Source organism: Ammospiza nelsoni, chromosome 14, assembly GCF_027579445.1.
Source record: "Ammospiza nelsoni isolate bAmmNel1 chromosome 14, bAmmNel1.pri, whole genome shotgun sequence".
Lineage (NCBI taxonomy): Eukaryota > Metazoa > Chordata > Aves > Passeriformes > Passerellidae > Ammospiza > Ammospiza nelsoni.
Window position 1 is genome coordinate 15,410,964 of NC_080646.1, and position 27,419 is coordinate 15,438,382.

Consider the following 27,419-nt stretch of genomic DNA (forward strand, 5'->3'; position numbering starts at 1 on the left):
CACAAGTAACCTGAAATGATTTGCTTCCCTTTTTCCTAAATAAGGGACTGTATATACAGGATTTAGCAGCAGCTATCAGAGCTCCAAACAACATTTAGAGCATTTTAATGGAAAGGTGATTTAGAAACCAAGAATATATAAAAGTAACTAAAATCCTGCCTTGTCACATACCAAAAATATGAAATGTACAGAAATGTAAAACCCACAAGACATTTCATATGGCTTACAGCAAGGGGACACTGTGACAGCTGAAACCAACAGGACATAATGTTGGCTAGAGGAGTTATCTGTTCAATATTCCACCAGTGCCAAAAGCACTGTAGGTCACTATACAAGGCAGGAATCTTCAAATGTTCTTTTTGGCCTGTCCATGTAGTCTGGACACACTGTCACGAGAGATGCAAGGTGAATGGAATCTATCCAAAACAGTCATGGAACAGAAAACAAGATAAATTAGAAAGTGCCTGCACTGCAGAGAAATTACTACAAATTCACACAGAACTGAAAGCAAAAAATGTCCTCAGAAGCAGTGAAAAAAATAAAAAAGGCAGCAGCACCAGTAACAGGAGATGGACTGTGAAACAGCAGAGAAAAAATAAGTTGTGGTCTCCCCCAAATCTGGACTAGGAAGCAAGGAACAAAAGGAACTAACCCAGAAAAAGCAAGAACAGCAGCTAGAGCAGAGTGCCCCTCACCACTGAAACGTGACAGTGAAACACACACCAGCATTAATGCATGTGAACATCTGTCTCCACTGAGCACAAGGGCAGATCTTCCCTCCTGGAATCAGCCCCCTGCTCAGCATATGGAAACTAAATCAATGACATCAGCATTCAGAATAAGAGTAATTATGCAAACAACCATCAACTTTTCTTTCCAAATATTGAATTCCACCCAACCTCATATTTGTGAAATAAGCCATGCTAAGGTTCTACTTGATATTCTTCCACTTTTCATCTTCCTACACGATTTTAGGTTCTTGTGGGATCATTCATTTATTCATTATCAGGTACAGTATTGAAACCAATATAACCCTATGCTTTCAGCTGGTCACAACTGGTTACTCCAAACATCTTTTTCGAGACAGACTAAAGGAAGACAAAGTTATTTTTAAGTTAATATGAAATTAAAGCTATTTGCCCTTTTGACTTTAGTGTTTAAAAGGAAAGTGATATAAAAACCTTATCATGGCTTCTCAATGTAAAACCCCAGGGGCTGTACAAAATCTACCCAAGCAGAGAAGAAATAAAAATGATCATTACTGTTCAGCAGATAAACTTAGAAAAATCAATTTAATCCATTACTTCTTCAGATGCTTTAAGGTTACTGAAACAAAAGCTGAGAATTCAAGGTGCTCCACATACACAATCATCAAAAGCAGTTGGTGAAGAGGAGCTGAGAAGCAGAAATTCCCCATGCATCAAAACATCCCAACAATTTGAGCAAAGAAAGGTGCCTGATCTTGCACTGGAAAAGGGACAAAAACTATGGTGAGGTTTTAGCACTACCACTTTCCCCAAAAGGTACCATCACTTGTAATTCTGCTGTGTAGTGTAGTAACAGTATTTTCAAAAACCACAACACATAGGAACATTTTCTTGCAAAAACTACAGAAGTTTTAGAGATGTACTTACTAGAAATCATGATTTGAAAACTCAGCAACAGACAGGAGTGTGCAATATGTGCACACAGTCAAAATTCAAACATATTCAACTTTCAAGTTAGCTGTATGTAAGCAGAAGGGTGGACTGCAGCCCTTAAATAGATATATACACACATATATATAGATAGATCAATATATCTATATCTATATCAAGGGGGCATATAAGAGCAATGGAGAGATACCTGTTACCAGGGCCTGTGGTAACAGGACAACAGGAAATTTTAAATTTTCAAGTTTTAAATTGAATGTGATTAGGTTAACATTGGATATAAAGAAGAAATGTCTCAATGAGGGTGCTGAGACACTGGAGCAGGGTGCCCAGCTAAGTTGTGGATGCCCCTTTGTGTTAACACCTGTTAACATTTGCATTTCTTGACTCAGAGAACTCCTTTATAACTACTTGAAAAAGAAACTTCTGCTGTGTAAATTCGTGCATTTGTAAGGAAATGTTTTGATGATGAAATTGCAGTATTATCTAGTCCTGACAGCAAAAGAAAAAGTTGTTACTAATAAGGACTCAAAGTGCAGGCTCTTCTTTAAGCAGCAAATTAATTCCAACTTCCAGCAGAGAAGATGATTGCTTGAGCCACCTGAACATTCTCCCAAACAGCCTGGTGACATCAGGTCAATCACAACAGGCCAGGGAACACACCTGGCCAGCCCAAGGTCACAGCTACACAAACCCTGCAGCCACCGGGCTCCAGACTGGCTGTGTTTTCCTTTTTTCATATTACCAATTGACAGGGGTTACTCTGAATGACTCTAAAGCACAGCAAGCAGCTGCAGCACACCCGCACTTATTGCAAGCAGCCCTGTGACAGCAGAGCTCCCATTTCTGAGGGCTACTTCACATCTTTTCAAAGAGCTAACACCTACTCGACTTGAATGCTCCACTTGACTGTAAGTCAGGGCAAGGTAGACACACAAAAAGCAACCCCGGCAGCAATTGCAGAGTTTGAGCGCTGCTGAGCCCAGCACTGCACACACAGGCAGCACAGAGCTCACCATTCGCTGCCCACGACTGACAGCAGGCGGTCAGAAACAGCCACAGAGAATTGCATCTACTGTGAACTAAAACACACCAGTGCAAGGTAAAAAACCTCTCAAGTTACATGAGCAGAGGAAGATAAAGTATCTGTACAGGATCTGAGGCCATTGCTTTGAAAGGCTCATGACTTCCTAACAACCTATGACCTGCTCCACCAAGCCGACCTAAAATACACATTTTAGGTATTGGAGAATTGGACAATTTCTGTCTCCATTACTTATTTTTAAAATGGGAATGAGCACATCTCTACCCCACGAGTATTACAAGAATAATAACACTAAAAACAGAAAGAAAAATTGGAATACTACATGTGTCTTAACGTCTTAAATGTACATAATTTTACTACTCAAACACAAATATTACTGCTAATTTCATATGTAGCTTTTCCCATTCTTAAAATGGTCCTACTCCAGTCATTACTGATAATTTAAATATTAATATTATTAATAAATTAAAATATTAATATGCTTCTGCAGAGCACCCCTGTACTGTTTTCTTTGAAAAATAAACTTCATGGCTACCTCAGATTGGAAAACTAAAGGCAAAACTCAACAAAGATCTTTAATCAACTACTATCTATGTAATTCAGTTCTGAAGCAGTAGAAAAAGTTTTCACTGTTAAACTTTTTTTGCAATTCACAGATTAAATGAACAAAAAAATACTGTGTTATATTCTTACTATGCCAAGCAGTCTCTTGGCAAAAATAAGTCAAAGACTTGACATCCCTCTGTTTAATTAACAATTAGATAAACACCTCATTTACACAGTTTCCAAAAAAAAGTCAAGATTCCCACTTCCCCTTCAACTTACACACTTCCAACCCCATAAACTCATCTAGTCTTAATGTTCAAAGAACAAAACATCCATGACATATTTAAATAAGACCACAGGAGCAGAGAGGAAAACCTCACTACAGGTTTGCACTCTAGAGACAGAAAGCTTTAAGATGTTTCATTTTAAAACACAACCACTGTGATACAGCCACCTAACAAATTCCTCGTGGGTGCAAGGCTACAGGAGATGGGCAATGCCACTCTGTCCCGTAGCACAACATTGTACAGCTTTTAATCTTTCACACAAAAACAGACTGCTCTCAGAATGGGAAAGTAGTAGCAGACTGACCAGGGACACAGTCTACCTTTCCACATTAAATATTTATTATAATTTTCCCCGAAACTATGTGAGACTTAACCCTCAGATCAAAGTCCTCCACAGTCCCACATCCCAATAGAGCAGACATATTATATATATGGGGTCTCTAACAAGCAGCATTAACTTCAGCACATGTAAACTGAGGTTTTATTATGAAATACCAGCATAGAACACTCGGCTAAACTACAAATCTGATCAACCTCATAAGACAACACATGTACATATACAGACACACACGGGATATGTTTACATGTATATAGAGCACAGTTCCAGCTAAAGAAATTACACCACTCACGAGGAATCAATCAGCTTAGATATATGCCAACAGAAATTAAAATGTTTTAACTGCACTAAACCTCTCCTATACACTGTAAAAGGGAGAGGGCCTAACAATAGGATTCTGCCCTTTAAAAAACATGAGAAGCAGCTTGTGTACAGCAACATCCCAATGAAATCAACCATATGCAGTTAGAAACAAAACAAATCCAGATCAGAACAACAAAACACCTGCTAGGACCTCACTTGGAAATACAAAATAAATAATCCCTAAGTAAAAGTATACATACAATGTTTCAGTATTGCAAGCAAGACCCAACAAACGCCATGGGAAGACGGCGCAATTCAGATGACAGGTGTGGAGACACAAGGAACACCGACCCACAGTCATGCACGCAGCTGATGAAGGCAAACATGACAAATTTCAGACTGAATTTTGTGACACCTGCCGGGCCCACCTGGGATGCACGTACCCAGAGATGCATTTAACATTTGGAGGAAAATGCACGGCCACACTACAAGAGCGTTCATGAGGTTCATGAGGTAAAAGCACAGGCTCCGAGGACCTCAGCCGAAGCACAGTGCAGAATTCGCAGTTTAGACCGCTTTGAAAAGGCACAAAATCCTCCACGAAGGAAGAAGAGCTGCGGGAGGACGCCCTTCCTTCTCCCACCCTCAGCAACAGGGCAGTGACACCTGACGGGCCCCACCTGCCTCCCCTTTCCCTCACGGCCTCCCGCACCTTCCCCCCGCTCCCGGCCGCCCGCGGCTGCGGCCCCGCGGTGCTGTGGGGCGGGGAGGGCGCGGGGAGAGCCATCCCGGCCCCGGGCTCGCCCAGGCCTCCCGCCCCTGCCCGCGCTTCCGAGCCCCACGCGGCCGCGCGCTCACCAGGCAGCGGCGGGGGGAGGCGGCGGCGCTCGGCCCGGGAGCCCCGCGGGAGCGGCCGGCGGGGCGCGGAGAGCGGGGCGCGGAGATCCCGCCGGGAGCCGCGTCCTCCCGGCCCGGATTGTCACAGGGAAAACATGACGCGGGCGGGGAGCCGCCGATCTCGCGGGGCTACCGCGCGGCTCTCGCGAGAGCGCCGGCCGCTCCCCGCCGCCGCCTCCCGTGCGCGGGCACGCGCGGCGCGCCCCCGAGGCCGGAGGGCGGCGGAACCCGCGGCGGGAGCGGCTCGGCCCGGCTGAAGGGGAGCGCGGCGGGCACCGGGAACGGAGACAGTGCCCTGACACTGGGGTTTGCTGGGCTTCTGCGAGCGTGAGGAACGGCAGACTAATGCTTTTGCTTAAAAACGACCAAAGAAACGGGTCAGGGAAACGAAGCACCTCATTTAGGCCGGGATCCTGATGGAATTGATGTATTGGACATGCAGTGAAGAGAAATGGATGCCGTACGCAGGGACAAAAAGTGCAGAAAAGGCAGAACGAATCACGTTGGAGGACAAGCAGGAGGATATTAAAGCGTTTGCTTAAACAAAACGAACAACATAACAGCAAAAAGTCAAACTGCCACTGAGGAATGGAATTCCAAGGCTGAAGAAGGATAAAGGATGCGGTGAGCATTGTCACAGGTTAGATGGTGGCAGCAAGGACAGCGCACCAAGATGAGTGAGGCCACAGCGGCAACAAACAACACAGAGAAATCTCAGTTATAGCCACAGGAACTGGTACAGTCCATACAATATTAGGGATGTCATGACTGAGTCAGTAGACATTCACAAACTAAATAGGAAAACTGACCAGAAGCAAGAGGAAAACTCTGCAAGAAGGGACTGCATAGTTTGAGTACATCAGCCTAAGTCAGGAACACAATGGAAGCTTACAAAGATTAGTGATGTGAAATAGGTGAACAGGGAATAATTGTTTATGCTCTTCGAGTGGAAGAGCTAGAAGGTAACAAGAGGAATGAGTAGATGAAAAATTCAGAACAAGGAAAAGAATTACTATTTCTTCATTCACATATAATTAGGCTGTAGAACACCTTGATGCAGGACAAAATGTAGTAGAAGTTTGCCTGGACTCAAAAAGAGACTGGAAAAATACAGGAAATAAAAAAATCCATCAGTTTATCAAAGACATCTCCTCTGGCAGAAAAATGCCCTGTCCCACAAAAAGCCCTAAAATACTTGGGGACACTTTGCTCTGTGCTTGCTGCTGCCTTTCCTTCCCAAGGCACAGCTGATGCTCAGTGCCAGTGGATCAGCGATCCCATCCTGATGTTCTTGTCCTGTAGCCTGTGTTTCCTGCATCTCTCCTCATTAGCCTCAATGCTTTATTCTGAGTTATGAAGTGTTAGGGGAGGTCCCTTATGGCAGAGCTCAGCTCCCTGGAGGGACTGTTACATTTCGTGACACAAATTCCAACCAAAATTGGACTAAATGGCACTGACCACTGTGGAGACACGTCCCAGGTATGGATGGCTTTTCACTCTGTCCCCTAAAAGGCAGCTCAGGGATGCACAGCGTTTTGCATCAGAATAAAACTCAAATGCCTTGCTTTGAAAAGTCTGATCCAACCAAGCTAAAAATCACAGACTAAGAAAAAAGTCTCTGTTGGCAATTTACCCATGCAAGATCAACCCAGAGAATAATGGTCAAGACAACCCATTTTTGTTCAATAAGTTGTAAGATTTTTCTTTTGTTTTGTACCTCTAACTACACCAGCCAATCTTTTGTCTAGAATCATAGTCAAACTCTGCTGTGAATAAGCACCTTCTTTATTGATGAGACCACCTATGGTAACAAGTACCATCAAAATAGGGGCAAACTATAAAAACATTTTACAGCATTCCTTAAGTATTTCAGATATGTCAGCTAGAGGATGCTGTATAAGAAATACACTTTAAAAAATCAACAGATGCATGAAAACACATTCAGTGCAGACATGTCCAGGGGATCTGCCATTCCACAGAAGAGAAAGAATAATAAACACACACACTCAGCAGTATGTGCTCTTCTCCATGTTCACCTGCCCCACGCCCACACACATTAATCACAACATGAAGACAAAATCTTATCATTAACTGCAGCTTTTATGGCTTGAAGGCTCCACCTGCAGCCAAGCATTGTATAATTCTCAAGGAGTTTCTTAGGTTCACAAATGTCTAATGCTTTTAAGTTACATACACTTAAATATTAAGTTCACAAAACCGCAAGGTTTTCTATTTTGTTTGTCTTTACCCAGCCCATCAATCCCTGTGCAGTACTGAGAGTCAAGGGTTGCCATTTGCCTGGATGCAGGTGCAGGGCTGGATGCAGGGGCTCTTTCCAGAGGCTCCCTGAGCTCAGAATTTAGGTTACACTGGAGGACCATTGCTATTGCAATGCTGTGAATAGCTATTGCTATGAATAGCATCTTTGTGAATTCTCACATGAAGCTTGTTTATGAGATAGCAACTGTTAATATTTAATATTAACTACAATCTTTGCTAAGTCAAGCGACTTCCACAGTTTCCCCTTCAGAGCCAGACCCCCAGTGCCTGAGCTGCTGTCTGCATCTGCAGCCAGCTGGACTCAGGAGCTTCCACACTGGAATAAAACCTAGCATGGCAGGTGATGCAGGATGAGGAGGTCTAGTGCATCACAGCAGGTAGTGGCAGAATTACTGAGAGCCCAAACAAAGCAAACAGCATTCCAGCCTACAGTAGCTCCAGTAGGTCTGAAAGTAAGGACATAAATAAGGGGAACAAGTCTGCATTTGCTCTGATGCTACCAATGGCTGTCACCACCATTCAGCCACCTCATCTGAGAGTCAATTATCATTAAATGAAAACATAGCACTTGCATCCTTTGGAAATTGCAGAGGCTCCTGAAACTCATTTGGGTACCCTGAGGACACACCAGAGGAAAGATGAGCCCTCCAGCCACCTGCAGCTATATATTAACAGGGTGAATGGAACAAAAAAAGTTGAGAAGAGTTTTATGGGACACCCCCAGACACAGGCCAGGAATACCTGAATCGCAGCTTTTCATTCATCCTCTCCCCCTCCTTCACAGCAAGCATAAGCAGAAGTATTCAAAACTACAAATCTCAAGAGTTCAGCCCCTAATGTCCCTGACTGCAGGACATTCATCCTCCGTCTCTATTTCCAAAATAGTTTACCTTCAAAGCACAGAGGGAGGCCAAGAGAAAGCCCATATGACTGATCATGGAGGTTTCAGGAGAAAGGAGGCTGTGGATGGTACCTCTGTTATCTCTGTGCTTCACCTCTTCTTTAAAACAGAAATAATCCTCCATGATGCAGACCTCTCAAGTCCCACCCACAGTCTTCCTCCTTCCCAGCTTCACTTGACTAAGGCAGATTTCTTCCAGCATTTAGCTCTACAAGACCTGTTTTACATCAATGATTCCCTATTACTTTGCATGAGTTACTGCATTATTTATTAGTTTAAAATGTACTGTTATGTAATCCCAGCAAATGTACTTTTAATATTAAGCAATGAAAAGATAGGTATAGTGACAGAACAACACACAATTGAACATCAAACATTCTTCTGACTGTTAATAATTATCCTTTACTTTTTTAGTAACCACATTTAACTCTTCATCCTCTTCTGATCCAAACATTTCACCAGGGCTATGAGCAATTCCACTCTCACTATTTTTGTGAGACCTTTTTTTATAATGCAGTGCCAGGACAAGACCCAATGTCCAGCATGAGGCTGTGCTATTTATCTAGGGCTTCTTCTTAACTATTTTTCCACAATGCAGGATAATTTTAGATCATTACAGAATGGGAATTTATATATTAAATACCTCAATTAACTGTGTTTTGATTTTACTGACTTCTCTTTTTCCAGCAGACTTTGCTAACATTGGCATGCCTTGCTGTTGTCATGGCAATGAAAGGAGTCTGTATGGTTTGGGATGTGACTCAGAAAAAAATTTATACAGAAATGGGCCAACAATTACAACAAAGGACATTGAATGTTCCTGTGCCACCAGTTAATAAATGGTCAATGGAAAAAAAAGAAAGATCCCAAATCTGAACAAATGATACTGAACAAAACTCGATTGGATAGAAGACACCAAATTATTACTTGTGACTCTCTCTTGCCTTTAGGTCTCCATGTGTAGCTTTATCATCTCCAAGAGTAATTAAAAATCACAGTGATCTGCCTGGGCAGTTATTAACCATAACAGAACCCAGATTTGCCCCAAGTTACATTCTGAGTGTTTAGAAATATGAAGAGTCTTGTACTGTGGACTTACCCAATAAAAAGTTTTGAAGCCATCATCTCTGTGAGGGCTCATTCAAAGGCAAGGCTCCTCTCATGGCTCACAATTCACATGAGGCAAAAGGGAGGCGAGTTTGCCAATTAAAAGATGAGGAGAGGAGCTTGTGGCAGTCACTGAGGAGGTGTGGACAGAGCAGTTGCAAGCACTAAAAAACATGACTAAAGCAACCTACACCAATCTATGAAATGCATGGAGAAATTCTTTCTAGCCAGACATCCACCTGTGTGTTCTCTATGTTACTGGTGACAACACTGGCTCTTTTCCCGTGGATCCAAGGATGTAGGGGAGCTGTTATTAGATCATTTGCCTGGGCACAGATGCCAAATATGAAGGCACTGAAATAAATGCATCTGTGCCAGCCCTTCACTTCATCTTCTGACTCATGTTCTGGAGTGACAGTTCCTCTGCCTGGCACTTCCTGTTCATATCAAGCTGAGCCATACTAAGTGCTATTTATTCAGAAGCAATCTAAAGCCACATCCACACGGCCAGCTGGCTCCTACCCCAGCACAAATCATCAGTGCCACATAATCAGCAGTTTCAGGGCTCAGGATTGCAGGTAGTCATGTCACTTCTTTTCTTCTACTCTTGGTTCAACTGTGAAATGCAGGGTAGGAACCAGTCTGAAGTAACCTCAAATGTAAGATCTACTTCAACCCATGGCCATCTCTCTCTTTCTTTAGCTAGCTGGTAACTTTTTCAAACTGTTTTGCTCAGCCCAGCTTTGTATCAAGGTTCCACACCTCAGAAATGCCCTTGGCCAAGCCATGACAGGAAACATTCCAGTGAACCACTGGGGAAAAGGCATGGGAATCAAGGGGGGTTTGCACTGGAAGACAATGAATGATAATTCACTGGGGAAATTAAAAGGATTATGTGTGAGCAACTAAGTAACAACTGAATTCATACACAGGACTAATTCCAACCTAATCTATGCATGGCTATGAGACATTTTGAGCACATGTGGCAAGCAGGTTACTAGGACTTCAAGAGGATTAGAATTCTCATCACCTCAATTTGGTAGCATCCAGTGCACAGCTACAGTGCAGCTTAAATATTGTGTCACAATAATACCTATATGCACAAAAATAATGGAGAGTACTAATCAACAAAAGAGAATGGCCAATGGTTAAGGTATCATTCATAGGATTGCCATTCCTAGCTGCATTCTTATGGGTTGTTCACAGTTCCTTTGGGGTCTCACAAGTGAATTTTGGTGCTCTGCTTTAAAACCTCTGTTGCACAACCCTGCAGTGTGTCTCCACTTCCCTTGCTTTCAGCAATGCAGTCAGGAAAAGAAAAGTGCCTGTCACAATCGCTTTCCCCTCCCACACACTGTACTCTTTCCTACTCAGTGAGCAAGACCTCTGAATGGAAGCAGGGAAAAAAGGCAGCACAGGGCTCTAAGGACCCCTCTGAACCCCTCTGTGCTTCCTACTGGAGATTCCCCGTCCCTTTGCATTTCGAGTGGAGAGGTGACCCAGCGTCCATGGCCCTGGAGCCTCAGGAGCACACAGAGCAGCTGCTCTTGGCAGGACACAGGGGATGGATCCAAGCTCTGCCAAATACAGCATGTGTGCATCCCCAGCAGCCTCAGAGCCCTCCCAAAAGGGAGCACCACAGGGCTGCACCAGTTAATGTTCACAGAGACTTGCATAACATCAAACTGGGCTCAGCAGCACAGGAACACCTGAGCTGTTTCCAGCAAGCACCGTTCTGGTTTCTTCAATGGAACCCAAGACAGGTGAAAAGTTTACAAAAGAAAGACTAAAGTTTGTGCAATTCACAAGCACAACATTGATCTACTCCCCATTTCCATAACCAGAAAAAATCCTTTATTTAGAGGGCTTCAGTACAGCAAAAAGCTTCAGTTTTTTCACTGAGGCCATCTGACCCTGACTAAATCCCCTTCCTTGTTATTTCTCTCTGAAGTAAGTTATACATCTAAGTACTGGCACAGACCTGCTCTCAAATTACTCTGATCTTTCTGCACAAATGCAAAATATTATTATCCTTTCCCACAATTTTCCATGCAAGATCCTATACATCATTTCTTTCATCAAGAATTTAATTTCAAAAGTCAGAATAAATAATAATCTCATAAAAGGTAAATATTAAACCTAGGAAAAGCATTTTTTTATATTTGGGAGTTAGGTTTTCTTTGCAGAATACAAATGCATAAAAAAAGATAAGAGCTGTCCTCAAAATTAGTAACATTCCAGACCATGATTACACACAGTACTCAGGTGATTGTGCCACATGAAACCTGAAGGCCTGAATGATACTGAAAAACCTTTCATCTGTACAGCATATTCAAATGCACTGTTTGCATTTTTAGAAAGAATTTCTTTTTCCACATTATCTAGATCATTCCTCAGAATAAACCAGATAAAATTAAAACAACAGATTTTCAAAAAAATCTTTTTAGGGAAAAAACCCCCAAACTTACAACTCTATTTTTGCCCCAGAATTCCTCTTTCTGAACTTGAGCTACAAAAGCAATTGATTTTTCTCTGAGTTTATCCTTCTTTATCCTTCTTTTCAATTCTGACACCTATGTGTCGTCCTTGCTCATTCCATTCCACTACTTTTCCCTCCCTTTTCCTAGCAGTTATTTGTCTGGTCCTCTAACTGCTGGGGTTTTTTACTGACTTTTCTTTGGCTTCTGTCAGTTCATTAACATTTTCTAGTCTTTAACTCAAAGTGAATATTCCAGCTGTTGTCTGAAAGCTGTACAATGAGGAATTATCCTTGTGCTTTCATGAATCAATGACTACTCTGTAAGGCTAAAAGCAGTTTTTCTCTTCCCATTGTTTCCACATCTCCTCTCATCCCATTTGTTCTTGCATTCAGTTTTTTTTTTTCCAGCAAACACCACAAGACAAACAATACCCTCTCACACCTTTCACTTTGAGATTCACAATATTTTTCAAAAAGAATCCTCTTTCCCTTAGATGAGAGGGGGGAAATGTACAAATAGGACAGAGTTACCTCATCCCAATATGTCTGGCACAGGCTGTGTTTCATTCAGCACGTTACCTAATATTCTCCTTTTACAAGGAAACACCTGCTCAGAGTGCTCTGTGCAGAAGGGACTGGTAAAGTTCCAAACTCCTCCTTGCTGTCCCACCCAGCTCCTGGGGCTGCTCCACCACAGCACCTGGCTGCTGCTGGGCAAGGAGCACACCCACTCACCAGGGAGACTCGGCAGCATAAAGGTCACTTCCCAAATGAATGCTGGAAAAAAAAATTCTTTCACTTGGAGTGCTATCATCATCTTCATTTCAGAGAGGTCAAAACTAAGCCTGGACAGATGGAGCAACTTTTCCAATTCCAGGGTTTAACCCAAAAGCCCAGGGCTCCTTGCACAGGTATTCTGGATTTGTATGTGCCATGAAGTCCTGGATTTGACAGACACAATCACAGAGCATCCAACAGACATTTCCTCTCTGACATTGCTAATTCAGCCCTAAATCACCCAGAAAAGAGATGAGTTAAAACATTTCTATCATTAAACACTTCAGCTAATTCCATAATGAAAATTATGAAAGCACGTAAGAGCCAATAAAAATGATTCAAAGAAAAAAAAAACAAAATAAGGAAGTAAGAAAAGATCAAGGCAAATACACAACAGACAATTCATTTAAAACCCCATCCTACACCTACTTTTGAATTTTCTCCAAATGCACTATATCAAGCTCTGCATAGTGTTAAATCAATTTAATTACAGAATCACTTGGAAAATAACATTTAAAACCTTTCACTCCTCTTCTCAAGAGTGAAACCAAACTACTACCCAACACACCTTAGCAGTTTTCTCTTTTTTGTTTAAAAAAGGCCTGGAATTCCCCTAACAGAAAAAGAAAAAATAACCCCAAGTTTTGCTTTGAAATGGAAAGCAGTTCCATTATATAGAAATTAATGAAATAGAATATATAGAAACTAATTATATAGATGAATAGAAAGCTCTGCCCTTGGCACAAAAAGGGCTGCAAAGAGCATCCTGTTTATCCAAGCTGGTGTCCTAAAGAACAGCCCATCAATGCATCCTCTGACTAATTTGCATATTTAGGATGGGATGTAAGTTATCTCTATCTGAACTTCATGGATCATTTTTTGAATTAGCTTAGAAATTCTGTCAGTTTTCTGCTTCCAGCTGAAGCATTCCCCAAGTTCCTACTCTCTGCTATCACATACAGAGTTTGCCATAGCAATGTACAATTAGATGCCTGCTGTGCCAGCCTTGGAGCAAGGAGAGGCTTTGGGATCCTTTTTGGTCCTGCTCTCACATCTGTATTTCAGTGAGGTGATCCAGTGCTGAATATTGGTGCTAAGAATGAAGTCAAAGCTATGGAATTAAACCTACTGATAAGAAGGGTGCCAGAATGGCTAATTTCAGCATGGTGACATGGGAATGAAAATAGGCATCTCTTCTGTTGCTGTGGGGTGTCACAGAACCAAAACCCCCATTGTATTGGAAGGGCATGGTGCGTGGCCAATGCCTAAGGACATGGACTGGCCCACACCCACTGCCATCCCCTCCACCTGCCCTAATGTTTGCTGCCCACACTGCCCAACACAGTGACCTTTTCCCACCTCTCCCAGCTTCTCCTCAGTGTCATTTCCCTGCTGCCCTCATTCACTACCCTTTCTCCCCTTTTTAAGAACATTTTCCATTTTGTCTCTCTCATCAACACATGACCCAGCCCCCTGCACTGCAAGGCCAGCCAGTCTGCAAACACACTTTATTCTAGTTGGCCTGTGCTCAGTACACACAACATGACCAGAGCAGCAGTGCCACCTCACCCTGCCAGGGGATGTGTGCCCTTAGCCTGGCACGGAGCAGCTCCAGGGGAACACTGTGACCTTGGGAAGGCAATGTGCCCCACATCAGTGCTCATGCACTTCCTCAGGCTGATGCTGGAGCTATTTATCTACAACAGAGAAGCTGGGCAAGGCACAGGAGTGAGACAGTTTGGTATTTTATTTTGTCTGCAATATTTTCAGTGCTGGGATTCTAAGTGGCCCACCATCATTCACAAGCTTTCTGTTGGATGTATAGCCATATGCAACAGAGAACAAGCTATTTTAATACCTGGAAATGCCACTCCAAGAAACGTCCTTAGCTCTTCTTCCATGTAACAGTGTCTTAAGAAACATACCCCAAAGGAACTAAAACCAAAACCAATGTCCTCCTTTCAATGCAGCAGTTGAATAAAATAATACAAATTAATATTATTGTTTGTGTGCTGCTGGAAGAACGATGTTTAAAGTTCACAACTGAAGACAAAACAAAAAAAAAAAAGCAGTCATTTACTTTGGCCACAGTTTAGAAGCAATGCAACAGTCATGACCCAGATAAACCAAAAGCAGCAAGGCAGTTGAAGCAACACGGACAACACTTTCTATTACATTGCACATTTCATGTTAGGGTGTCCTCCTTGAATTAAAAGCTGAAATGCTACTGTGAAAACAAGGAATCAACACCACAGGAAGGTAATGCAGAAGGACCATTCACAGCAGCAGCAGGAAAGTAATTTGGGACCTATGGATTGAGAATGCTGAGAGGAAACCTCTGCTCAGGATTTGAAAGAGAAGGTAGCCTGAAGAAATGTTGCTGGGTCTTGCCTCCAGATTTCAAAGGACAAAGTATGAAGTAAAAAACTTTTATAAATACACTGGTACAATTAGTGAAAGAAGAGCGATGGCTTACACCAGGCCTTTGCAAAAGCAACAGTGTAGTCCTGGTGGCCTGGGCAAACAGGAAGCTCCCTGACACAACACCCATCAGCCCAGGCTACTCTCCCTGCTGGTTATCCATTACTGGCAGCTCTTGGGCAGGAACCTGTGAGGACCTGCAGGGATGCTCTCCAGCACCCCTCTGCCAGGACCCCTGCACACCCCAGTCCTTAGGGTTCCTCATGATCCCATGCCCTACCAGGGAATTATGGGGATGAACCTGTCCCAGAGCTGGGCACTGGAGAGGAGATTAGGCTGTCAGGCACATGGAGCAGGAAGACAATTAGGCAAAACAATAGTGAAATAACAGGGAGGGCAGGTATCTGCCTGTCCATCTTTCCACACACTGATGTGAATTTTCAAACCACAGTTCATTCCAGCCCAGGCTGCTCTAACATGCCCCAGGATCCACAGCCATGCCTAAACTGAGGCAGGACAGATAGAAAGTCTACAGCAATGAAAAGAGCACAGATATGGGCTCTTCCTTTGAAGCAGGACCCTGAGAAGGATTTTCAGGTTTTGCAAAGACAGGAATGCTTAGATCTAAATAGAGAGAGAGTGCAGCATAGGTCAGAGCTCCTTCAGAAGAGCATTTGGTAGACATGTGCGACCCTGTCCTGAGAGCTCAGGGTCAGACCTTTATTTCAATTCTAGATGTTCCCCTCTATCTGAAAATAATGTATTTTACAGCATGAGAAATCAGGCTGTGCTACACAACAGTTTGACACAGGAATGTGACACAGGAGGAGGAGCGCAGGCCACTATAGCACAGAAACAAAGGAGAGCCATTGGATCCCAGCAGAGCAGCAGGGCACAGCTCAGGCACGCTGAAAGCAATTAGTGCCAGGGAAAGGGGCCAGCCTGGCAGGCCAGAGCCATCCTGCTCACAGCCACAGGGCATCTGCACTGCAGCCTGGCACTGGGCCAGCCATGGGCACCTCCACACACACAATGTCACTCCTCATTTTGGGACACTGCAACAGAGAACAAAAGAGCACCACCCAGCAAATGCCCAGCAACTTCTCACTGTAGTGAGTCATCATTTCTGTATCTTAACTCTGAGGGGATCAGATGCTTAACTCCCCTTAAGTTACAGTTCAGTAAGAAGTTAAGAAGGTTTTAAGCTTATATTTAAAAATAAGCTTGAATCTAGACTTTTCATAAACATGCTCAATTGTTGTGAGCAAGAACCCATGTGACAAAACAAGTCAAGTGAATCAGTGTCTTGCTAAGCCTTAGAGGATATTTCACACCATTCTGAAAGCTGCCCACGACTAGACAGTGCTCAGACACCATGTACAAACATGGGAAGGGATTTAAATAGAGTACTGTAACAAATTTGCTAGTTTCTTTTATGTGTTAATTAGCTATGCCATTTGAAGACCACACACATTTTTATTACAATGTAGGTCAATTCTGCTGATCTTTAGCATTTGGGTCAGAAGAGATCTTGGCTGACGTTTTAGAGCTCTACACAACTTTCTCTGAAGTCACTGCCCTCAAAATCACTGTCCTATATTTACATTTTTACTGAACAACAATCAAAAGTAAACAGTGTGTCACTTCCAAAGTACTTAAGACTTAACATGTGCTGGGGTGAACACCACCAGTCTGGCATGAACTGCACTGCCTGAGAACAGCTTCACTCACACAGAATTTCAACAGAGCACAGGAAAGCTGCAGTACTCAATAGAAAGAGAAATTGGAGAGAAAATCTTTACTTCATGCAATTAGAATGATACCAGGACATTAACATGACCTTTCTTTGGGCTGGCAACAGCTGTACATAGCTGTTAAGTACAGGAAAAGTTTACTGTAGATAAACATTATGAAAGCTTGATTAAAAGCAGCTGCATAAAATTGATTTGAAAAGTACATAAGATTTTATAACTTTCCATTTTTTTTTTAATTTAGTGGTTTCAGATTTTTTATTTTTTAACAAAATATCTGTATTATCTTTTGCTCCCTGTTTCTCTAGGGAGTTGTTAAGCAAAGCTGCTACAAGTACAAAAAAGCATAAGAGGCTGGGCAGGGTAAGGGAGACCTGTGTGAAAGAGCATTTAAACATTCTCAGCTTTCCTTTGCTACCAAATAAAATGTCTTAACTTGATAACAAATGAACACTAGTGTTGATTTAATACAGAAACTAGCTTTTCAATTGATTCTTAAACTCCCATGACCATGTTGGAAGTTCATTTTGCTCAATTTCCCTAGTTTCCACTTCTTCTGAGACAAAGCAATATATTCTGACAGATAGTTGTAGATTTTTTTTGCCTTAAACTAAGCAAGTCACACAGTTTGGTTCCCAAGCACATTTTTCTTGATTTTATTAATTATTTTTCTTAATTACTGCACATCACCTTGCAGGTTTAATTCGTTTCAAAGCAGACTGAGATAGACACTGGTCCTAACCAAAGCCAAGAGAACTAACATTTCAGCTACCTCTTAATAATACTTACTAGACAATGGTTTAATTGAACTCCCTAACAATTTTTTTTATTTTGTCAACTGCTTTATCAGCCTTAAATTCAGGTGCAGAAATTCAATACCCAAAAGACCTTGCAGAAGCCCCTCTCAGGTCCTGGCACAAGTGCAATGCACAGCACCACAAGCATTGCAGCATTGCAGCATTGCCATGTGAGGTGCATTTACCTGAATCAGAACCATCTGTGCTGCTCACAAGCAGAGGAGGAAAATGGAATCAGACTGATTTAGTCATTTAAGGGCATGCATTCTACCAGCTTGCCAGGAAAGCCCCACTGAGCTCATTTGATGCTCTAGTAGGAGATATGAACAAAGATACTAGAACACCTGTTCTGAAAGGTGCCTTTTGGTCCCACAAAACACAACTTTTTCTGGAAGAAAATTAGTTTGCTGCAGTCTTAGAAGAGGGACTTTCACTGATTCTTCCACTAAGGAGTGGAAAATAATCTAATTCTTGTCACAAATGAAAAGTTCTCTGGGTGCAGAGTCAGGAACACAGGCCAAACCATGTGGGGACTGCTTGAAAAGTCTCCTTTAGGCCTTTGGTCACCCTTCTGGGGTCCAAAGGATTCCCCCCACCAGCCCTGTAACCTGGTGGGACTGGCAATCCCACAATCCTGTCAGTGCCATTTGGAGTGAACAGAGTTTTATCACTCAGGGTGTTGCTCCCTGGCTACATTTTATGGAAGTGATGACAGAAGGAGAAGGAAATGCTACATCCACCACAGCCTCAGAAGAGTATTTATTTATCTACCACTTGCAGATAAATAACACCTTGCAGATAAGCAGTACCTTGTCAGCAGCCTCCCCTTAACCCTCCTGTATACTGGGTATCTGTTCAGGGGGCAAAGAAGGTGTCTCCCTAATAGTGACCACTCAAACAAAAAGTGTCAGGCCAATTCAGCCATGTGCTCTGGGTCACTCACCAGAGGTACACAGAGCAGCTCCTGGACAGCAGCAGCAACCCCCACAATTCAGCCCTCTGATTTTTCAGCACTTTTCTAAGAAGCTCTAATGCTCACAAAAACACTGATAGGGACAGGTGAGTCCTCTTCCTTGCTAAAATTCACCTCCTTGGCTGCTGATCTGCGTCTCCAAAATAACACTGTTCTGCCAGAAGTTCCTGCAGATCATGCAGTTTATTAAAGATCAGGCATCCCCTTTCATATGAGCAGTAACAAAAGGAGAGCCAAACACTTCAGAACAGCAGCTAGTGAGTATTTTAATTAATTTCAATTACAGAAATTGCTTGAAGCTAAGGCATGCAAACTGCTAGTGCAGGTTTTGTCATGAAGACTCCGTCCCAAAAGATGCTCAAAGTCATGTCCCAGACTTGCAGGCAGCATTGCCATTTTTCTCCCATTCAGGTATTGCTGTACTTTTATTTTGGTTTAAGACAGAAGAAATTTTTATTGCCCTCTTCTGTTAACAAGAGTTTTCTAGCAGCAGATACTTTCAGTGGTGTGAGACCCTGCTTGGTCTGCCTTTAAACTAGACATGAGTTACTTGCACAGATAGTTCTAAAGACACATGGACTTGGTATGACATCCGGTGGTGAAAAAGCCTCTATTTCCCCACATGTAACTGTTACTTATCATGTACCTGAACTTAGCAAAAATGAAACCCCATCTGAAAATTCCATCAAGTTTTACTTTACTCAGTGGAGCCAAAGCCATTAAACAGAACAAAAGTTCATCATCATCAATTGGGAAAATTCTCAGTACCATTTCTAACAGTCCCTAGCCTGCTGATTTTCAAAACAAACAGAATGAACATCTGCAATCCTTCCAGTGACTTTTAAAAGAAATAAACAGTCAGTGCTCCTTGAAATGAAAAATCTGAGTGGAAGTACACATTGGGGTGAGGCAAAGAAGGCAAGAAACCTGCATCAAAACCAGTAGGAAAGGAACTCACAAACTCTTCCAAACATACTCCCTTGTTTTTAGAAAGGTGTACTAGCACATTTATCTTCATTCTGCTCTCTGGAGATTTTGTTCAGAGGTCTTTCCCTTACAGGTACTCTCACTGAAGATCACTGCTGTTTCTGAAGTGAAACCCCACCTCCCCTACCTCCCCTGTCACATCTGCCCCAAACCATCCTTTCCTAGATAGAATATATGCATTCAACTTACGTTTTCTGCCTCCTCAGCCCTTATGATGCAAATAGCAAACTTTTAATTTTCATGAAAAGTGCATCATTTTTTCCACAGTATTTTATGAAAAGCGAAAGCTGGCAGACTTTGCTTATGCACATATGGATCTGACTGATAAGGCTATCTCAAGCCCTTTGCCTGTGCTATGGTATGCAGGCTGTGCCACCTCAGGTGCACCCCACCCATGTGTGGCAGGCTCCAAGAACTCTTCCACTAAAAACAGCAACTCTGACATGTGCTAATGTTTAAAACCCTTGGTGTGACTCTACAATTATTAATTAGCATACCCAACAAACTGCCTGCCCTCTGAGGCACATTCAGTCCCTACAAAAAAGACACTGAAGGGCAGGGACCTACTACACCAAGTTAAAATAAACAACTGCAGGTGCTTTTCCCCACCATTAAAAAAATTTAAAAAGCTTTTCAGCACCTCATCAGAGCCCTCAAATCATTCTACACATAACAGAAAAACATTTCCATAATTACTAATGGGCCCTAGATAACTCATAGAATAAAAAAGGCATACCTGAAACTCCTCTTTCAAGGCTTCTTTCCTTCAGTGCTGCACTGGACGGTGGAAGAGTGTCTGCCTCTGGGGGCAGCCCTGACTTGTCACCTGGAACCGGCACCAAGCTCCTCCTGCACAGATGGCCAAGTCCTTCCACACAGCTACCAGAGGTTCTGCAGCTTCTCTCTGGCTCCCTCTCTGCCAGGGAGGCTGCTCAGAGCACAGGGAGTGAGCATTTGTCACTACCCTGGCGTTGAGGGCTCTCGGCTGAGAAGGGGTGAGACCTCTGGTAGCCACAAGGCACACAAGGACAATTTCTGTATTTTAGCTCAAATGCCTTGAGCACACACCATTGTGTGTGACTAAATGGCCTCAGCTTTCAAAGCAAAACAATGGGAGGACACCATCGGCTCTGAGCACTGAGACCCAGGAAATCACTTCTGGAATGGAGCTGCTGCAGCTAACTATGGAAAGAAACTACAGGAAGGAAACAAGCGGTGGTTCAACCTCACTGAGACATTTCTGTGCGCAGAAAATACAGCTGTCCCTCCTGAAAGCAGCACTACCCAGGTTCCTCTAATAGCAGTCTTCAAAATTCTATATTTACCAACTACAGCAAAAACTGAGGTCCCTGCAGCTCCACATACATGACTATTTTTACCTCTCCATCAGTAACACCAGGATACACTCCTCAAAAAAATCATAAATTGTCTTACATGCTCTAGAAAGCCCAAAAGTAGAGATCTAAATAATTTTATACAGTTTGCTCTGCTAACTGATCAGCCATCTCATAAGCATGGTTCCATTTACAGTGGCATTCCAGTCTCAGTATAGACTCTGCATTAATAACTTTGTACATTATACTTTTTCCAGCGTTATGCATGCCAAATGGAATAGCTCTATGAATTTGGTCCTTGGGATTAAAAAAAACCCCAAAAACTCTAAATGTAGGTCAGTATTTGCGTAAGAGCACGACCTTGGGCCACAAGTCTGTTAACCAGTTAACCACAGGTCTGTCAGCTTGTGACCCCTGGCATGACAGACCATGTTTGGTGACTGACCTGCCCCCACCAGCTGGCTTTGGATCTACTTCAGCTACACAGCCTCCTGCTTTGTGTCATTCCAGGTGTCCCACAGAGTCCTGCAGAATTTCTTCCTGGCACAATAACCAAACTTCAGGAAAGGATCTGGAATCTCTAATTTGCTCATAGGAGCACAAATCCAGGCACAGACACACACTGTGCAGGGAACACTGCATATTTCAGTACTGGCTTGCAGAGCACTCCTGTGCCAGGTCAGAAAAGCCATTCTGCCTGCTTTGATCCAGGTGCAGGGAAACAGAGCACTCCAGATGACAGAGCAGCATCACATATTCCCAACTTTTCATCATCATGAGCTTTGAGTCACTCACATTTCAAAATCAGACTTCGCTTGTTGCAGACTTCTGAGGACTTAACTTTATATGCTACAGGTTTTAAAGGCCCAGCATGAACCAAGACAAGATTAAAGGCTCAGCACCAAGACCAAATCTCCATCTTTATGTTGCTCTCTCTTGAATTACATAACTAAGACCAAACCAAAATGTAGCATTTCCCATCCTTTGCTAGCTGAATGAGAGGCTGTAAGCTAAAAATTAGAAAGGCTTTTCCACACTTCAAAACAGTTAATCTAATTAAATTCAAATTTAATACCTATACATTACAGCATATTTTACATATATAGAGTAAAAAGATTTAAAAGGTAACTGAATTACCTAAGAGCTTCTTTTTTACCAAATAATTGTTATATTAAGACAATTCACATGCACACAAGACACTTCATACAATTATATTTAACAAAGCATTGTACGTAGCTCAAAAGGTTCATCCTTGGGAAAATATTTTAGGAAATACTGATGTGGCACCATTTTTCTTAGGTTTTCTGCTGAGTGGATACATCCCACTCTAAAAAGGCTGTGACTGAGCACAGTTCCAAGTAGAACAGGAAAATGTCACACCTCTGAGATGTGGCCACAAGTTGTAGCAAACTGCTATAAAAAGCTAATGCTCAGTGATAGTCTCTGCACATACCCCTCAAAAATAACAGCAAATACACCAGCAATGACACTGTGAGGAGACTCCTGAACAGGCTCTGGCACAAGGAGTTGCAGGTAGAACCCAGATCCATGCTGAGACTTCTGGATCACCCACGTTTCTGATACGGGGTGCACTGTGTACAGGGCATGGCCACAGATCCCTGTGCACACACCAGCCCCAGACCCACAGCCAGATCAGCCATTCCTTCCCATCTCCTCAGACAGCCAAAGCCCATTCTCCACTCCATCAGGGCTCCCCAAGACTTCTCCTTAATCCACCCTTCCCTCTGCAAAGTTACTCACCGTGACAAGGACCATGACTTCTTGTCCATTTGAAACCTTCACATCCTCAACTCATCAAGAGCTCTGCCTCAGGGCCAAACTTCTGCCCCTGAGCCTCAGAATACAGCGAGGAGGCCACAGTCTGGCCATCCTGCACAAGCTTCCAACCCTTTGTGCCCCAGCTGGATGGAGTTTGCTGCAATATCACTTCATCAGGCTCATGATCACTTACAGGTAATGGTTCCCTGCCAGCCCTGCCTAGTAACAAGGTGTACCTGACCCTCTTTAACTCCTCTCACTGAAATTTGCATGCTGAAAGTCATGTATTAGCTACCATCTGAGCACTAAAGTTGTTAAAGTTTGAAGTTTATGTGAAGTCAGAGTAGACATTTATGTGAGCAATACAGAATGTCAGCCAGTTACAGTGATCATATAGAAACGAGAGAGGGAAAAGAAATGCCTCTGAGTTCTTTAATCCTCAACTGAACATTGTTAAATATATTCCCTGCACATACAAGTTCCTTGACTTACATACAAGTATAACAGGAACAACAGCTCTTATTAAAAGAAAATAGGAGGAAGTGAAAGTAAATGGAGTAAGAGAGCACAGACCAAAGGCGAGGGCAGCAAGAGCAGAGCTGCCGGGCTCAGCAGTCACTGGGCTTACCTCGCTGTCCAGGGTGCGGGACCCGCTTCGAGCTGTGGAGCCTCGCTCCTGAGGGGGAAGCGCGGTCTGTCGAGCCCATCAAGCCCTCTCGGACCAAAAGGCGAGCCGGTGACACGGCGGCGGCTCCTCCGCAGCCCCACAGCGGCCCTCCCGCCACCTGCACCCCGAGGAACCCCTCACGCCCAGCGGGCCGTGGCTGCGGGGCAGGGGCGGCACAAACCCGCCCGGAGCCGCCGGCCCCGGCCCGCTCCCTCCCGCTGCCCTGAGGCGCTGCCGCTTCCCGCCCTCCTGGGCTCCACAGCTGCGGCCGAGGGGCCTCGCCTCAGGCCCTGGTCTCGGGAAACACAGACACACACCCGTCCAGCTTTCCAATATTTTATTAGCAAATTACAAATATCTCTGCTATTTTTGACAGTCTGTACTATTTCCAGGCACAAACAAAAAAATATTAAAAATCAGTGTGTTTCTCCTAATAAAAAATATATGTAGATTAAAAAACATCACTACTAAAATAAGAATAAAACTAGCCAAATAGCCATACTTTAATAAAAATACTTGTGGGCTAACGGTTTGTTTTTTTTTTTAACTGTGCTTTTTCTTTTTTTTCCCAGACATCACTTCATTTCCAGGTTCTCTAATGCAAAACAGAATAATACATAGAAAATAGATTTATTTTTTTTCTCCCAGCAAAGCAGAAAATTCTTTCAATGTTCCCTTTCCTTCCATGTAGTTCTTTCTTTTTTTTTTTTTTTTTTTTTTTTTTTTGGCCCTTTACTGAAAGGAACCTGTATTTTGTTGTTCAAAACGCCCTGGTGGTGAATATCAGAAGCAGCCCTGCATGGAGCAGATGTCCTGCCAGGGCTGGAAGCAGCACAATTACACTGTGCCTCCCTGAGCAGGCTGAGATTCACCCCATGGGACACACAGAGAACACCACAGCTGGGAAAACACCATAAAGCTCCCTAATGCATCACCAACATTAGTCCTGAGTACAAGAGATTCTACACTCGCAGCATGCTCCTACCTGGAACAGTCAGGGAAGGGTTTGTATGGACACCAGCGCTGCGTGCTGTGGTTTCTGTGCAATGAAGTTGCTTGGGAGCCGTGTGCAGTGACTGAGGGTCAGAGAGAAAGGCCTGGCCTTAGCTCACCTGGGCACAAAAATGACTGAAGACTATTCAGTGAGCTGTCTGTAATGTCTTTGTTAAAACACCACCTTACATCTTTATAAAGGTAGAATTAATAAGCCAGAGCTTCCTAGAGCCTTGCACTCTGTCTGCCTTTCTGCTGAGTCCCATCTTTCTCAATAGTTGCTAGGATTTTACATGAGAATAACCCCATCTCCATGAAAGCACAATCCTGATCCAACAACCTAACACCTATTTTAACCAGGGCTTAATTTTCAGAAGTGTAATTTACATACACATCCCACAATCTCAAATTTGAAAACCAGAGGTGTTTTCAAAGTCCAAAAATTCAGAAAAATACCACTGGCTTGGAGTCTGTTTGGTTTTCCACATCCTTGGGAAAGCAGAAAGCAAAATTTGGTAGGTAAGCTGGGAGGCTTTTTATCCAAATAGATATTTTTAGTGTTCTGTTTATGAAAGATTCCCTCCAGACACTGCCATGGTTTAACCCCCGTTGGCAACTAGACACCACAGAGCCCCTCGCTCACCTTTCCTTGGCCCTGGTGGGGAGGAGATTTGGAAAGCAAACCTCAAGGTTTACTCTGAGATAAGAACAGTTTTGTAGCTGAACTAAAGAAAAATATTATAATAATAATGAATAATAGTGGAAAAGAAAAGAGAGGAATAAACCCCAGGAAAGCCAAGTGATGCACAACACAACTGCTCACCCACAGACCAATGCCCAGCCCATCCCTGAGCAGTGACCCGGCTCCCAGCCAACTCACCCCAGTTTACATGCAGAGCATGACATTCCATGGGCTGGAATATCCCTCTGACCATTTTGGGACAGCTGTTCTTGGCTATGGTCCCTCCCAGCTTTTTGTGCACCTCCTCACCAGCAGAGCATGAAAAGTCCAGACTTATGGTAACCACTACTTAGCAACAACTAAAACATCAGCATATTATCATCAACATTATTCTCATTCTGAATCTAAAACACAGCACTGTACCAGCTACTAAGGAGAAAATTAACTCTATTCCAGCTGAAATTAGGATACACTGAAACTTCAGGTTTCCCGGTTACTGCTCCCTCTTAATACATACATTACTGTGACGCTTTTTGAGGATTCTGTCTCAAGAATTACACAGAAAGTTCAGAAATATACCTTTTAATTGAATATGAAGAGGAGCCCATGACCTGCACCTCATCCTTTGACCAGCTCATGTCACAGGCTATGGCAGCACAAGATATAAAATAAATAGAAATTAAATAAAAATGTATAGAAATTAGTATAAAAATGCAGTGCCATATTTGCAGAAACATTTACTCTCCAGCTTCCACAATTTATATATCCACATTCTCTTTCCTTTCCTCCAACTTTCCCAGTCCAGGATCAGCTCCACATCCCTCTCATACTCACTCCTCTCCACTGCTTTATTCCTCCCACCCGCTCCTTCATTTTATGTTTCTTCCATCAAATCCTACATTCTGCCTCTCCTCCAAAGCTTCTCATACATTTCCTTCCTTTCACAGAAGTAATTTCTTATCAACTGCATTTTAGTCTTCAACTCAGCAAGGATACAAAGTTACAAATATAAGTAGCATATTTTTATTTCTTTCTTAGAAACTGGAAGCCATCAAAATTAACCTGATACTAGTTTTCAACACCTTCTGCTCTAAAACCTCAGCCTAGAGGTGACAAGTGTAAAGCTAAACTAAATCAGTTTCCTCGTCCATCTATAGTTGTTTCTAATAGACTTGCTTTCTGATTTTTAATTCATTAAATCACAAAATAAATAGGAACTTCTAACAGCAAATACATTCAAATGAAGAAATACCCTAGTCTATGTACATTTTTGGTACCAATTGAACAATATTGGCTTAGAAACTAATATATTTTAAATGATGCAACTTGCCTATGCAAAGATATTACACCAATATCAAAGTGCTTATTTCCTCAATTTTGGATACAACTCCCTGAATAAAATACAGATGTCTGCAGTCTGAGTTACATGTAAACAGCACCTATACAAAAAAGTGTTAAAGAGTCTCCAATTTGCTGAAAAGAAATAATATTGACAGCAATAACAAGTCTAATAAAGACTATTTCTTTGCATGTTTTAGGTTTATAAATGTCCTTTTTTTTTGGTGAGGCATCCTGTCATCATTCTGTGAAAATGTTGTATTCAGGTGCATGTAAATCACTACAGAATTTTTTTCTTTTTCATCCAAAAATTGCCTTGTCCTACTTCAGTGCCACAGTCAGTTGCACTCACACTAACAATGAGAGTTGTGCTAATCCTCAGGCAGAGACCATGGCCAGAGCACAGTTCTTGTTGCATTTCAGAACTATTTACTGCCAGGTTCACAAAATGAAGGCTATGATATGTAATGACACTGTGATCTTCTTTTCAGTGGCAGCAATAACAGAGTACTGCATACAGCTAACAAAACCTGTCAGATACCTGCCATCAAATATTTATGCTATTAACAACTATAAAAATTGAATTTAAAGAAAACCCTTACAACTCACTAGCAATTCCCTGACTGAAATAATAAAGCCCACAGTCTTAACCACTGTGTGGAATGTGAATTACTCTGCAGTAAAGATTGTCAGTAGAAACCCCACACCCTGAGTGCAGTTGACATCATTATCACTGAAGTATCACTGAAACACTCAACATATAAAAGCACTCCAACTGGTGCTTGTGCTGTAGCATTTCCCTGGGAATCTTGATTCCCAATTTTACAAAATGCTTAGTAGGCATTTAAGACCATTGTCCAGTTGTTGGGGTATTTTGAGAAGCAAGAAGCATCATACCAAGGACTCAGACAAGAAGTCCAAGTCTGCTGCCAGGGCTGCTTGCTTCAGCAAGGATGAAAGTTTCCTCTCTCCTGTCCATGGAATTCTCATCCCATTATGATATGCTGCTTCTCCTCTGAGGAGGGGCTTTCCTTTGTGAAAGATCCTCACTGTCACTTTCACAATTTCTCTGAAATAGAAAGGCCA

General features: G+C 42.7%; 2 protein-coding genes across 3 annotated transcripts in view; both read right to left on the reverse strand.

Annotated features, from left to right (window-relative positions):
* The window catches only part of HERC1 (HECT and RLD domain containing E3 ubiquitin protein ligase family member 1), a 99,254-nt gene extending 75,803 nt beyond the window's left edge, over positions 1-23,451 (reverse strand). For both annotated transcript variants that reach the window (XM_059482496.1, XM_059482497.1), the window contains exon 1: positions 23,282-23,451. The gene's annotated coding sequence lies outside the window, so the exon portion shown is untranslated. The remainder of the gene's footprint in view (positions 1-23,281) is intronic.
* Positions 23,452-23,642: 191 nt separating this feature from the next.
* Positions 23,643-27,419, reverse strand: part of DAPK2 (death associated protein kinase 2) — a 46,684-nt gene continuing 42,907 nt past the window's right edge. Inside the window, exon 12 of the mRNA XM_059482336.1 lies at positions 23,643-27,402. Coding sequence (XP_059338319.1) covers positions 27,328-27,402 — 75 coding nt within the window. The 3' untranslated portion in view covers positions 23,643-27,327. The remainder of the gene's footprint in view (positions 27,403-27,419) is intronic.